This window comes from Sprattus sprattus, assembly GCF_963457725.1.
Source record: "Sprattus sprattus genome assembly, chromosome: 7".
In the NCBI taxonomy this organism is placed as follows: Eukaryota; Metazoa; Chordata; class Actinopteri; order Clupeiformes; family Clupeidae; genus Sprattus; species Sprattus sprattus.
Window position 1 is genome coordinate 35,124,752 of NC_137926.1, and position 15,622 is coordinate 35,140,373.

Below are 15,622 nucleotides of genomic sequence, written 5' to 3' on the forward strand. Positions count from 1 at the left end.
TATTTCCATGGGATAGAAATAATTTTTAACAATAATTGTTTAAGGTTACTGCACAGTTCGAATCACACACTGTGCAAACAAGGACCAAAATTGATTGCTGGTGTTTTCCAAGTTCGTGGCACCACAGCTGTCAGCTGTCAATGCCCAGATGTTCTCTCTGTCTTCTCTGCCTGCAGTATTTCCCACAATAATTCAGCTCTGGGTAGATGGGATCTCCAGCATTGTGTTGTCAAAGAACTTTCTAGTATATTGAGCTCAGAATGATGCCTGAAAATGAGCTATGTGATTGCTATAATGCAAAAAAAAGTTATTTTAATGATTTACTTTGTTATGTTATGAGTCCTCGTTTTTCTCATCCACACATGATTTAAACAATACAGAATCCAAATCTCTTTCTAGGTGGGGAAAAAAACAAAAACATTTTTTGTATTCAAAAGCGTAAAGTGTTCCAATTTGATGTTGTTGTGTTTATGTTGTGGCATCTCTGAGGTTTTCCCCTGCTTTGTGAGATGGCTGAATGAGTTTTGTTCCATTCCATTTCTCCCAGTGAGGAGCAGTGATTCTCCTCCATCTGCTGTGCTGTTCATGCTTCAACAACTTCTCTTCCCCCAAGACAACACCGCTGGGCCAATTAAATAAATAAGACGTGTTTTGGTATTACAAGCGGTATTACAATTTACTACATACAGCCGCGGAAAAAATTAAGAGACCACTTCAAAATTATCAGTTTATCTGGTTTTACTATTTATTGGTATGTGTTAAAGTAAAATGTACATTTTAGTTTTATTCTATAACCTACTGGCAACATTCCTACCAAATTTCAAATAAAAATATTGTCATTTAGATCATTTATTTGCAGAAAAATGACAATTGGTCAAAATAGCAAAAATGATGCAGTGTCTTCAGATCTCGAATAATGCAAAGAAAACAAGCTCATATTCATTTTTAAACTACACAATACTAATGCTTACACTTAGGAAGAGTTCAGAAATCAATATTTGGTGGAATAACCTTGATTTAAAATCACAACTTTCATGTGTCTTGGCATGCTCTCCACCAGTCTTTCACATTGCCGTTGGGTGACTTTATGCTACTCTTGGCGCAAGAATTCAAGCAGCTTGGCTTCTTTTCATGGCTTGTGACCATCCATCTTCCTCTTGATCACATTTCAGAGGTTTTTTATGGGATTCAGGTCTCGAAATTGGGCTGGCCATGACAGGGTCCTGATCTGGTGGTACTCCATCCACACCTTTACTGGCCTGGCTGTGTGGCATGGAGCATTGCCCTGCTGGAAAAAACACTTCTCAGAGTTGGGGAACATTGTCAGAGCAAAAGGAAGCAAGTTTTTCTTCCGGGACAAAGTTGTACTTTGCCTGGCTGAGGTTTGTAAAAGACCATAAGGATTGAAAAAGCGGACTGGAGGTTCTTCTAAGTTCGTCTTCTCTGATGAGTCCGATTTCACAGTAGGTGCAAGACTCTCTGGCTTGTAGGCCTCTCCAGGTCTCCGTCTAACCATCAGACGACCATGTGTTGGGCAAAGCTGAAAATTGGACTCATCAGAGAAGACGAACTAGAAGACCCTCCAGTCCGCTTTTTTCAATCCTTATGGTCTTTTACAAACCTCAGCCAGGCAAAGTACAACGTTGTCCCGGAAGAAAAACTTGCTTCCTTTTGCTCTGACAATGTTCCCCAACTCTGAGAAGTGTTTTTTCCAGCAGGGCAATGCTCCATGCCACACAGCCAGGCCAGTAAAGGTGTGGATGGAGTACCACCAGATCAGGACCCTGTCATGGCCAGCCCAATTTCGAGACCTGAATCCCATAAAAAACCTCTGAAATGTGATCAAGAGGAAGATGGATGGTCACAAGCCATGAAAAGAAGCCGAGCTGCTTGAATTCTTGCGCCAAGAGTAGCATAAAGTCACCCAACGGCAATGTGAAAGACTGGTGGAGAGCATGCCAAGACACATGAAAGTTGTGATTTTAAATCAAGGTTATTCCACCAAATATTGATTTCTGAACTCTTCCTAAGTGTAAGCATTAGTATTGTGTAGTTTAAAAATGAATATGAGCTTGTTTTCTTTGCATTATTCGAGATCTGAAGACACTGCATCATTTTTGCTATTTTGACCAATTGTCATTTTTCTGCAAATAAATGATCTAAATGACAATATTTTTATTTGAAATTTGGTAGGAATGTTGCCAGTAGGTTATAGAATAAAACTAAAATGTACATTTTACTTTAGCACATACCAATAAATAGTAAAACCAGATAAACTGATAATTTTGAAGTGGTCTCTTAATTTTTTCCGCGGCTGTATGTTCTCTAAATCAAGCTTTGTGTACACCAGTCACTCGCACACATATACAAATGTAGCATTGTGTATAGGAGCAAAATCAATTCAGCCTCACAAAACAAAATGAAAAAGAAATCTCACGTATGATGAAATGACATGAAACGCCTCTGTTTTCCTGCTGATCATAGGGCTTCCTGAAGAGTGAACGTGTGGCCCGGATGGTTCAGGGGGGTGGTTGCTCTGCTAACGACTTCCGCGAGGTCTTCAAAAAGAACATCGAGAGACGGGTGCGCAGCCTGCCGGAGATTGATGGCCTGAGCAAGGAGACTGTTCTCAGCTCCTGGATCACTAAGTTTGATGCCATTTACCGGGGCGAGGAGGACGTGCGCCGCCATTCCCACCGGACGCACTTCAGTGCCGTGTCAGAGCTCATCCTCAGCAAAGAACAGCTGTACGAGATGTTCCAGCAGATCCTTGGCATCAAGAAGTTTGAGCATCAGCTACTCTACAATGCCTGTCAAGTAAGTAGCCTAGCAGTTTGTTATTAAATAAGTACCCTAACAGTGTGCTAGTAAGTAGAGAGCTATACTGTTTATAACACCAACAACTGAAAACCTGCTGCACTGTTATGACTTCATGGTGTAATTACAGACAAAGAGGTACTGTAATACTCTACATGTTTCCTTTTCTATGGTGGCCAACCATATGTGACGGGTTCATTTTAAAATCATTTGAGTCGTTTATTGATTGGTGAAATGAAGTGGGAGTAAGGCTGACAAACCAATCAGAATGTCCCATAGGATGATGGTATGGTATGATAGTAGTGTAACTCATCTTCATCTTTCAGACCAAAAGCGACAAGGTGGCAAATCCATTGATTGTAGAAAGGAATGAGTTGAGGCTTGTACTACTGAGATGGCAAATGATGGTATACATTCAAGCACCATTTTTTTTATTTTCTCATATCCAGTATATCAAGGTTGTTATACTGTGCCCCTATCCCTATCTCAGGTCTGTTCCTGTAATTCTGATCACTATTTTTGTATTAATATCCATTGCCCAGACTTCAAACCACCTCAATTCTTATTAGAGAGGTGGTTGAGCGTCTCGCAGGAAATCAAAGCTGTCGTCTTTTCTTTTCTTTTCTTCTCGTACCCTTTCATTAATCATCCAGACTCAAGTGGTTCAGTAACGACTTAGAGGCTGATGGGTAAAATGTCTCATCAGTCACCCTCAGCCCTACCGTCACCACATCTCCTAAAGAGGAGAGCCATGGCTTCAACGTCCCTTAGGCTCTAGTTCCACACACGTTTGGACTCATTTGAAGAACTCTGTTTTCTCCACTGGAGAGGGAGTACCGTGAACATACAGCAGCGGTAAGGAGGTTTGCTCTGAAACTAGCGAACTACGGTGGCGTGCAAAAACCTTACAGTCGGCACTGAGAAAAGCATGTTAACATGCTAACTGATGACTTTTGGCAATGTGTTGTGAAAGCCTTTCTTATATTTTAATGGGATGTTCTATCCTGGTGTTCCATCCTTGAACGCAGAACTACAAGTGCGTATCCTAGTGGGATCGACTAGTGTGTGCTTGATAATACATGATCAAAAGGAATTTAAAGATGATACCGTAGGGTAGAAGTAGCATATAAAAACATACTTGAAAAAGAGACATTGTTGCATAGTATTTTAAGTCATGTGTAAATGATGACCAAAGATACATTTAAGGAGCTGAGAACGTTATATGTATCTCTGAGTCCCTGGAGTCTCTGTGGCCTTCTCTGCTCTGCTCAGTTCTGCTCAGCTCTGTAGTATCTCATCTTGAATCAAGTTTTGGGCCTTTTATTTTGGATGATACTCTTTCTGAATCCCATTTTTCCATAAAAGATGACAGCTAAGGCTTTGATTTGCATTGCTTTAGACTTGATTTCCATTTTGTGTTGTGTATACGTGATGAAGATCTACAGTACCTTGCGTAAGTATTCACCCCCTTGGATGTTTTACCCTTTTATGGCTTTTATAAATCAGTCATGGTCAATATAAGTTGGCTTTTTGGACAAAAAAATTCACAAAATAGCTCTCTTTAATGTCAAAGTGAAAATATATTTCTACACAGTTATGTAAATTAAATACAAATATGTGATGAAAATAAGTGCTTGCATAAGTATTCACCCCCTTTATCACCCCCTTTGTATAGACTGACCTAATTCAACAGAGGTCCAGCCAATTGGTGCTAGAAGTCTCACAATTTGTGTAATGGGGGTCAGTGTGCAGTGAATGTGTCTCAAGTGATTGTAGTATAACGACACCTGTGTCTGGAAGGTCCATTCACTGGTCAGTATTCAGTAAACAGTATTACTGGCTATTGTTAAACCATTAAGACCCAAGATCACTCTAAGCAACTCAGAGAAAAGGTTGTTGAAAAGTATAAGTCAGGGGAAGGATACAAAAAAATGTCCAAGGCACTAAACATCCCCTGGAATTCTGTTAAATCCATCATCAAGAAATGGATGGATTGTGGCACATGTGTAAATCTGCCTAGATCAGGCCGTCCTCACAAACTGAGGGGCCGTTCAAGAAGGAGACTAGTAAGATAGGCCACCAATAGACCTATGACTACTCTGAAGAAGTTTCAAGCTTCAGCAGTTGAGATTGGAGAAACTCTGCATACCACCACTGTTGCCTTGGTTCTTCACCAATCAAAGCTTTATGGAAGAGAGCCACTGTTGAAAAAAAAGGATCGACTACAGTTCGCCAAAAGGCATGTGGAAGTCTCCATGGTCAAGTGGAAGAAGGTTCTGTGGTTTGATGAGACCAAAGTGGAGCATTTTTTCAACAGTGGCTCTCTTCAATGAAGCTTTGATTGGTGAAGAACCAAGGCAACAGTGGTGGTATGCAGAGTCTCTCCCATACCAGCTGCTGAAGCTTGAAACTTCTTCAGAGTAGTCATAGGTGTCTTGGTGGCCTCTCTTACTAGTTTCCTTCTTGCATGGTCACTCAGTTTGTAAGGACGGCCTGATCTAGGCAGATTTACACATGTGCCATATTCCTTCCATTTCTTGATGATTGATTGAACAGAATTTCAGGGGATGTTAAGTGCCTTGGACATTTTTTTGTATCCTTCCCCTGACCTGTACTTTTCAATAACCTTTTTTCTGAGTTTCTTAGGGTGATCTGTGGTCTTCATGTTGTAACAGTAGCCAGGAATACTGATTACTGAATACTGACCAGTGAATAGACCTTCCAGACACAGGTGTCGTTATACTACAATCACTTGAGACACATTTACTGCACACTGATCCCCATATCACTAATTGTGAGACTTCTAGCACCAATTGGCTGGACCTCTGTTGAATTAGGTCAGTCTATATAAAGGGGGTGATAAAGGGGGTGAATACTTATGCAATCACTTATTTTCATTACATATTTGTATTTAATTTACATGACTGTGTAGAAATATATTTTCACTTTGAAATTAAAGAGAGCTATTTTGTGAATTTTTTTGTCCAAAAAGCCAACTTATATTGACCATGACTGATTTATAAAAGCCATAAAAGGGTAAAACATCCAAGGGGGTGAATACTTACGCAAGGTACTGGATTTCAAGTTCTAATTCAATACTCAGAGTTTCTTGTAGACCATGGTGTTTCATTTCAGATAGATAGCACAAACGCACACACACACGCACACACACTCAGTGAAAGAATGAGAGGAACAGGAACATGCAGATGATTCGGTTTCAGTGGTGCCTTCGTTGTATGCCTGTGAAGTTGTCGGTGCTATTCAAATAGACGAGGGAATATAAATGATGCCAGCTGAGGGCTGAGGGGGTTTCCTCTGGAGGCACGTGTGGAGGGCAGGATGGGGGGCTGGATGCCTGCTCAGGTGGGAGGGAGGAGAGGGCAGGATGGGGGGCTGGATGCCTGCTCAGGTGGGAGGGAGGAGAGGGCAGGATGGGGGGGCTGCCTGCCTGCTCAGGTGGGTGGGAGGAGAGGGCAGGATGGGGGGGCTGCCTGCCTGCTCAGGTGGGTGGGCGGAGAGGCACAGCTGGTCCCATCTGATAAGAGAGGTCAACAACCCCAATCTGGACTGGAACTGAGAGAGAGAGAGAAAGCACATGGCAAAACGCAAGCAGGAGGGAGGGAGAGAATCTTCCTGCCTGTCACCCACCCACCTAATGAACACATACAGCATCTCTAGCCTTCAGAGCCTTCCTGTCATCTCTAATTAGCCTACAGCAGCCGGGGTGAATAAATAAGGCAAGCAGGTGAGCGTGCAGAGAGAGATAATAAATTAGCACCCGCTCGTTCACAGATGGCGCTGGATATTCATCTTCCTGTGACAAGACAGACATGTAATGAAAGCCAATGGTAAGTCTGTCTCCATAAGTTTGAGATGTTGGTAAAAATTGCTCTACATTTATGAGGGGTATTTGACAAAGGGTCTCAGAGCAACTGCAACTGACAGTTCCTTTCAAGCTGTCACGCTGATGTTTTGTCTCTGATTGGATTACTGACAGAAGCCTAAGAGGGACATGTTATGTAGAACTTCCTCTGCATGTCTGCCTGATAACAGAATTAGACTGACTTAAAGAAGAGAGATAAGCTTTTTAAATTTAGTATGGCTTTATATGGGTCCGGTACCATTTGCAGCGTTTCACAGTGCATTAAAAAACAGTCTTTCCAAAAAAGTGCAGTCTCTTTTAAACAGTGCCAAAAAGAAAACTCGACAGGATTTCATATTTATATGAAACTTTTGATAACCAGTTGGAGGTATGGAATTTAGAATAGTTCCTATAGTTACTTTATATTCTTAACAATCATCGTCTCATTACAATCTGTGCACTTGGCAGGAAATATACCATATTCAAGCTTTGAAATTGATTTTTCAGTCCCGCTTTACTTGGATGGCCCACCACCTCACCCACTGTTGGTGTTGAGGAATACACACAGTTAGGGGTTCATGGGAAGACTATTCTTTCACAATATGAATCCCAGATCACATCAAGAGTTCATTTGTGAGATGGATAAAAGCTAGATCTTATCCTGCACACTTATTACTTTGATGGTAATGAATTGTCTTTTGTCAGTAACAGTCTTGTGGCTCATATCTAGGTGCCAAACCTCAAGTAGCTTTGAAAATACTGTATTCTGTTGATAGCAATATTTCTAACTTTTTTTAGTCAGGCTTATTTAACTTCAGCAATTCACAGTCTTTGCTAAATTTCTCAAAACAGACTGTCCAGGAGTGTTGTAAGTGACCAGGTGTATAAAACAGACCGTTCAGGAGTGGTGTAAGTGACTAGGTGTAATTATTTATAGTGGTGAATTTGGGTTTGTCTTAATTAATTCCCTTCTAGGTAATCTACTTGTCTATGCTCTTTTGCTCATGATAGTCAATGTGAACACAAACACAGAATGCATTACTGCCTAATTAGACATTGATAAGCAATAGGTTGATTACCCACATTCCAGAGTTCTAATTACCTGTCAGAAATGAACATTGGCAGTGTAATTAGCGGCTCCTCGTCTCTGACTCAGTGACCAGCCTGAAGAAGTATTCCACCTAATACAGTTGATTTCATTTTCTATTAAAGCCTCACAGCATCCATTCCAGAAAGGCAACGCAATCTTGGTAGAGATATACGTGTGTTTCGGACGCTGGGTGCATGCTAATAGAAAATGTCCATCTATTTATTGAGGTCTAAGATAAACACTTTTATAAAGGGCTTATACTGTAGTAGCCATCCACAAACCATCCACACCACTGACCAGCACTTGCTTGCGTGTATTTATATTATACTGGTAGTGAGATCACTATCTGTTTAGTCTGTCAGGACCAAGGGTGCTCCTGGATCATGGATTTGGACTATATGTGTATATATGTTTATTTGTTTATTTTGGTATAATTATGTTTCAGGAGTTAAAAAATGCTTCTCCACATTCACTAGGGAAGTGAATAGACTGGCCCACATTTTCATCTGTTGATTTCCAGACACCAGACACACAGTTGTTAGACTAGCAGTGGGTTGCGGTGAAAGGACCCACAGTAAGAGTGTGAGTCATCTGTATTGATTGTCATATTTCCAGTTCCTTGGCCCATGGCATGTCAGGGGCCTTAGCTTAGACAGCAGCCAGTCCAGGCTGGCCTGAAGAGACCTGTTAGCACATCTACTTAAGCGCTGGAGGTCTGGTGCTGAGCCTGAGGACATGCCCATATGTGCCAGGGACCAGCCCCTCAGTGCTCTTGTCAGCATGGACACACGTGGAGCTCAAACAGAGACTGTACGTTTGCCATTGAGACAAACTTTTTTTTTGTTTATTCTGATATTTTTCAATGACAATCTTTACTTAGTTTCTTCATGTCAGTCTTTTTAAGAGCAGGATTTTTTTTATGCTGCTTTAAGTCTTTTTTCAATGTGAGAAGATTTCAATGTCAACTTATTGTCTCTGTTTTGGCGTGAAAGTGGTGGAGTTTGATGGGAGAGGCAGGAAGTACATGTTTTGCATAGATCCTGTGGCCAACACGTCTCTGAACAAGGGTCATGGCCGTACGTATAGGGATTGTACTGACACGAAGAAACAAAGAAAAGATTGTCATTGAAAAACACAAAAGAGAAAAATCAGAGAGAGACAGACAGACAGAGAGCGATGGCATGCTGAATGAAAATAAATGTATTTGTCACTTATCAGCTCTTCCAAACTCTTTCTACACTTAACATCAAAGAGGGACCTTTTTTCCTAATCCTGAATTCAAATGTGAAACCGCTTTGTAGCCAACTCTGTTTACATTTGCCATGTGGTATTGAGGTTTTGAATTGAGTCATTACAGAGATCAGAGGAGTGGCTCACACATGAAGATTAATACCACATATTTATTACTCAGACATCTAGTGCTCAGAATTTCAAATCAAGATACAGCTACTCACCTGGCTAGAAAGACCTATCTGTGCCATTCCCCATAAGTCTTCAATTTCTTGACCTAATGACTATGCTACCACTTCAACACTACCCCGATCTTGTGGGCAGATCACTGTGTAGAGGCGTCCTCTTCTGCTGAAGGTTGTGCTGTTACACTGCCCACACAGCCTCTATACTGAGAAGTGGGTTAAATTGCTATTAATTCTTGGAAAGGTTTAGGAGACATGGGGACCTACCCTAGAAATACATGAAGAAAGATATGTGTGAAGAACACAACATTTCCATAATTGTTCTGTTAGAGAACAAAGTTTTGTACACAATATTTTATATATCACCAGATTTATGGTCTGAAAAGCATTGTTAAATTGCCATCTCATACCTGGCCTTAAAGGTACATGTTATATAAATAATACATCTCTGACAAGTTTATTTTAAAGTGGTGTGTTCTCTTCAGCTGGACAATGTGGACGAACAGGCAGCACAGATCCGCAGGGAGTTGGACGGGAGACTTCAAATAGCTGAGAAAATAGCCAGGGTAACAGGACACAAACACACAGCCACACACACTGTAGCCATTACAGCTAACATTTATGCCATGTCTTAGGATCCTGCTTTAACAAAGAACCATATGGAATAGATTCTGAAGCCCTCTCAATATTCCGTCAATCATATGATGACCCCTACACCTTTTTTAGACATATATATCCTGAAAAAATATTTGGGCCAGATTGAACTATTGGCATGAACATATCTATATGTGAAACACTGAGCTCATAAAGCAGACATGAACCTATCTATATGTGAAACACTGAGCTCATAAAGCAGACATGAACCTATCTATATGTGAAACACTGAGCTCATAAAGCAGACATGAACCTATCTATATGTGAAACACTGAGCTCATAAAGCAGACATGAACCTATCTATATGTGAAACACTGAGCTCATAAAGCAGACATGAACCTATCTATATGTGAAACACTGAGCTAATAAAGCAGACATGAACCTATCTATATGTGAAACACTGAGCTAATAAAGCAGACCAACACAACTGCCTCCGATCTCCATCCCACAGGAGCGGCGGTATCCCCAGTTTGTGTCCACTGACATGGAGGCTTTGTATACTGAGGAGCTTAGGGCCTCAGTCAACCTCCTCATGGCCAACCTGGAGAGCCAGCCTGTAGCCAAGGACTTCAAGCCCAAGATCAAGCCCAAACTCACACCCATGAACAGCTTCCTGGACATGGGGGAGGAGGGTGACCTGCCCCTGTCCAAATCAGACGTGGTCCTCTCCTTCACACTGGAGGTGAGTCACATGGGGGTGTGCATGATCTCTGCTGCAGGGGGAAGGTGCTACATTTCACCTCTATACGCTGCCTTAGTTTCACAGACACTCACAGGTGCTTCATTTCATATCTATACGCTGTCTTAGTTTCACAGACACTCACAGGTGCTTCATTTCATATCTATACGCTGTCTTAGTTTCACAGACACTCACAGGTGCTTCATTTCATCTCTATACGCTGCCTTAGTTTCACAGACACTCACAGGTGCTTCATTTCATCTCTATACGCTGTCTTAGTTTCACAGACACTCACAGGTGCTTCATTTCATATCTATACGCTGTCTTAGTTTCACAGACACTCACAGGTGCTTCATTTCATATCTATACGCTGTCTTAGTTTCACAGACACTCACAGGTGCTTCATTTCATATCTATACGCTGTCTTAGTTTCACAGACACTCACAGGTAATTCATTTCACCTCTATACGCTGCCTTAGTTTCACAGACACTCACAGGTATTTCATTTCATCTCTATACGCTGCCTTAGTTTCACAGACACTCACAGGTGCTTCATTTCATCTCTATACGCTGCCTTAGTTTCACAGACACTCACAGGTGCTTCATTTCATCTCTATGCGCTGCCTTAGTTTCACAGACACTCACAGGTGCTTCATTTCATCTCTATGCGCTGCCTTAGTTTCACAGACACTCAAAGGACCAGAGGTAAAGATGTCTTGCTGCTATGATTGAGAGTATTGAGGGGGTTGGACCCTGGGGTTGCATCGTTTCAGTGATATGAAGATAATTTTTAGAAACTGGCAAGTGATTGAAGCAGATCATCGGACTTGTTTCTTGCTGGACGTTTTTGTTCAGTTCACCTGAGGCAGAAACCTGTCTAAAACTAAGTCTAAAGATAATGAATCCACATTTAGTTTTCGATTGCATTGTAGTTTTGAGTTGAGTTACTAGGGAGCTTTTCAGTTTTTGTTTGGACTTGTAACATACTATTGCTTTTCATATGAGCCGAGAGATATCATTATGAGGACACTGAAGTAGTGATTGACTCTTTGAGGTTGGGGCATTGCATATATTCATATGTACATTTTAAACTTTTAACACCTTGGTGAATACATATAGATTTTCTTTTAAATCCAATAGCGGTTTGCAATACATTTTCTTCCTCAGATGTTGGAGTTAGATATGGGCAGAACTGTAGGAGTTGTTAACAAACTGACTGATTGTAACGTCTGCTTGTCTGCAGATAGTCATCATGGAGGTACAGGGGCTGAGGTCTGTGGCTCCCAACAGGATCGTGTACTGCACCATGGAGGTGGAGGGGGGAGAGAAACTGCAAACAGACCAGGCTGAGGCGTCACGACCACAGTGAGTACTGCTCACACCAGTTGGCTAGAGACACAGAGTTTCCCCATTATGACAGCAGGAATGTTCTTATCGATCTCCTCACAGAAAGGCCAAACACAGAAACACTTTAGACGGGTATCCATTAATCTGCCTAATGCGCTATTTGAAATGGCAGGCTGAGTAATGGAAAAATGAGAATTTTAGCATCACACAGATAAAGATAAAATCTTGTGTATGAGACAGTGTCACAGACTTAGGGGTCCAGTGAAGGCTGCCAGTAACCCTTGACCTCTCAGGCCTCTCCTCTGCCTCTGGGTCCTTCCTGTGCTGGTGATGTGACGTTATGGCTGGGCTGGAGAGGACTGTGAAAGCATGTAGCTGGGCTACGAGGATTTCTTTTTGCCTTTCTAATCGGTGACACTACTGACAATAAGAAGTGGTTGCCTTTAGGAACTGATTGTGAAAAGGGATCTATATGTGCATGCGTATCTATATGTGCATGTCTACTCATCAGATTTTTAAGCCACTATCTATCTGTGACTATGTTGTTTGGCCACAAGAGTCCATTATTTATTTTTATGGACCATATACAGCCGCGGAAAAAATTAAGAGACCACTTCCAATTTTCAGCTTTGCCCAACACATGGTCGTCTGATGGTTAGACGGAGACCTGGAGAGGCCTACAAGCCACAGGGTCTTGCACCTACTGTGAAATTGGACTCATCAGAGAAGACGAACTAGGAGACCCTCCAGTCCGCTTTGGTTCAATCCTTATGGTCTTTTACAAACCTCAGCCAGGCAAAGTACAACGTTGTCCCGGAAGAAAAACTTGCTTCCTTTTGCTCTGACAATGTTCCCCAACTCTGAGAAGTGTTTTTTCCAGCAGGGCAATGCTCCATGCCACACAGCCAGGCCAGTAAAGGTGTGGATGGAGTATCACCAGATCAGGACCCTGTCATGGCCAGCCCAATTTCGAGACCTGAATCCCATAAAAAAAACTCTGAAATGTGATCAAGAGGCAGATGGATGGTCACAAGCCATGAAAAGAAGCCGAGCTGCTTGAATTCTTGCGCCAGGAGTAGCATAAAGTCACCCAACGGCAATGTGAAAGACTGGTGGAGAGCATGCCAAGACACATGAAAGTTGTGATTTTAAATCAAGGTTATTCCACCAAATATTGATTTCTGAACTCTTCCTAAGTTAAAGCATTAGTATTGTGTAGTTTAAAAATGAATATGAGCTTGTTTTCTTTGCATTATTCGAAATCTGAAGACACTGCATCTTTTTTGCTATTTTGACCAATTGTCATTTTTCTGCAAATAAATGATCTAAATGACAATATTTTTATTTGAAATTTGGTAGGAATGTTGCCAGTAGGTTATAGAATAAAACTAAAATGTACATTTTACTTTAACACATACCAATAAATAGTAAAACCAGAGAAACTGATAATTTTGAAGTGGTCTCTTAATTTTTTCCGCGGCTGTATATCCAAGGAAATGAATTCATGAATTATAAAGACCTTAAATGCTCTGGCTGTGATATTTAGTGAAATCCTTTTTCTCTTCAGAGTTCAGACAGCTAGATGTTAAGCAGATTACTTCTTAGATTCAATTCCACGAAGCACTAATCATCCCAATCTGACAAGTGGCAAGTAATGTCTAAATTTAAACGAGAGAGATGCGTACTACGTGAAGCTCGTTTAAAGACACACATCTTACACAGATATATATATTCAGGCTTAAAAATGAATTTTGCCACTAAACTGTTCTCTCCATCTCATTTTGCCGGTCTACCATTTCATGGTTTACTGCTGTGAACTAGAAAGTGGAATGTCTCTTTTAATGATTTGATTTGAGTCACTGACTATGTCACACATCTTCCCCATAATGGCAATTGGGTTATTAGTCTGCCCACCGAGGGAGTCCTTTAGATAATCAGGCTGCCCTTTCACACATGCCAGAGGCTGAGCCCACTGACTGATCTCTGAATGAAACCCACTGGAGACCCAGCACTCTCATTACCTGCTCCTGCTCCTGCTCCTGCTCCTGCTCCTGCTCCTGCTCCTGCTCCTGCTCCTGCTCCTGCTCCTGCTCCTGCTCCTGCTCCTCTACTCCTGCCCCTCTACTCCTGCTCCTGCTCCTGCTCCTGCTCCTGCTCCTGCTCCTGCTCCTGCTTCTGCTTCTGCTCCTGCTTCTGCTCCTCTACTCCTGCTCCTGCTCCTGCTCCTGCTCCTGCTCCTGCTCCTGCTCCTGCTCCTGCTTCTGCTCCTGCTTCTGCTCCTGCTCCTCTACTCCTGCTCCTGCTCCTGCTCCTGCTCCTGCTTCTGCTCCTGCTCCTGCTCCTGCTTCTGCTCCTGCTCCTCTAATCCTGCTCCTGCTCCTGCTCCTGCTCCTGCTTCTGCTCCTGCTCCTGCTCCTGCTTCTGCTCCTGCTCCTCTACTCCTGCTCCTGCTCCTGCTCCTGCTCCTGCTCCTGCTCCTGCTCCTGCTCCTGCTCCTGCTCCTGCTCCTGCTCCTGCTCCTGCTGATATTTATGAGGATGCATACCTGCCCTTCTCAGCCTTTCCAATAATGTATTCTCAGAATGACCTTCCCTATATACCAACTCTCCTCTCCTCACACCTGGCCTTTTGCCCTCTATCCACACTCTTCCAACAGAGGGAATATTGTCACAGGACTCCTTCTGTAATGTGAACATAAATACAAATGACAGTGAAGTTACATAAATAGACAGTCTAGTTACTACAGTAGTAAATGCACTATGGTTGCTCTTGGATTATGAAGGTCTGTGGATTGGACTGGGGAGCAGAGAGACTTGTGGGGCTTTTGTGTGTATGCAGCACATTTCACTTCTTCCATTGCCCTTGTCTGACGTCAGAACCCAGATGAGAATGGAGCACATTTCACTTCATCCATTGCTCTTGTCTGACGTTAGAACCCAGACGAGAATGGTCAGTGGCCGGAGGAGATCATTGGTTCACCTTCCTGGCGGTCTGCATGTTCTTCTCAAAGTGCCACAGATTCTGCCATGAGATCATGCTGGACTGGAGGAGGAGAGGATAGGCGCAAGATGTATGGAACCCTGAAAACCACCAATTCTATTATTGGCTATCTGATGTATTTAAAGTATAATTGAACACTAAAATCAATGGTAGGCTGAAATTCAATTATTTCCTAAGGCTTATAACTTGAATGTTATTGAAACGAAATACATGTAATATTTACAATTTTATTGTAATATTTAGATAATTTATTCTAATATTATCTTATTTGATATTTTATATAAAGTATATTTCCTGATTCTACTACAATTGTTTCTGTTCTGCCTATTGACTCATTACTGGTCTTAGGACAATTTTCATCAATTGAGCGACTCCACTAGGTGGCTTTAGGTATTCCTGATGTGCGACTCCGCTAGATGACTGAAGGTATTCCTGATGTGCGACTCCGCTAGATGACTTTAGGTATTCCTGATGTGCGACTCCGCTAGATGACTTTAGGTATTCCTGATATGGAGAATGATTCCTCAAATGTATTATTTTTAAGACTTCATACATTCCATTGGCCTATGGAACCTGGCAACACAGCAGAATTCAAGCTGACTCAAGCTGATTGGCTGAGAAGACCATCTGGGCCCCAGACCCCACCTCTCACCCCTGTCTAGTAAGACACGCACCTTAGAGTCTTAGACATGGAGATGGAGATGATCCAGAAGGTCTAAAGCACTGCCAGGACCTCCTATCTACTGAAATGGAGGATT

At 42.1% G+C, this 15,622-nt stretch overlaps 1 protein-coding gene across 1 annotated transcript in view; it reads left to right on the forward strand.

Annotated features, from left to right (window-relative positions):
• The first annotated feature begins 2,490 nt into the window (after nt 1–2,490).
• The window catches only part of cadps2 (Ca++-dependent secretion activator 2), a 109,201-nt gene continuing 96,069 nt past the window's right edge, over nt 2,491–15,622 (forward strand). Inside the window, exons 1-4 of the mRNA XM_080841952.1 lie at nt 2,491–2,817; nt 9,670–9,750; nt 10,290–10,520; nt 11,761–11,882. Coding sequence (XP_080698078.1) covers nt 2,515–2,817; nt 9,670–9,750; nt 10,290–10,520; nt 11,761–11,882 — 737 coding nt within the window. The 5' untranslated portion in view covers nt 2,491–2,514. The remainder of the gene's footprint in view (nt 2,818–9,669; nt 9,751–10,289; nt 10,521–11,760; nt 11,883–15,622) is intronic.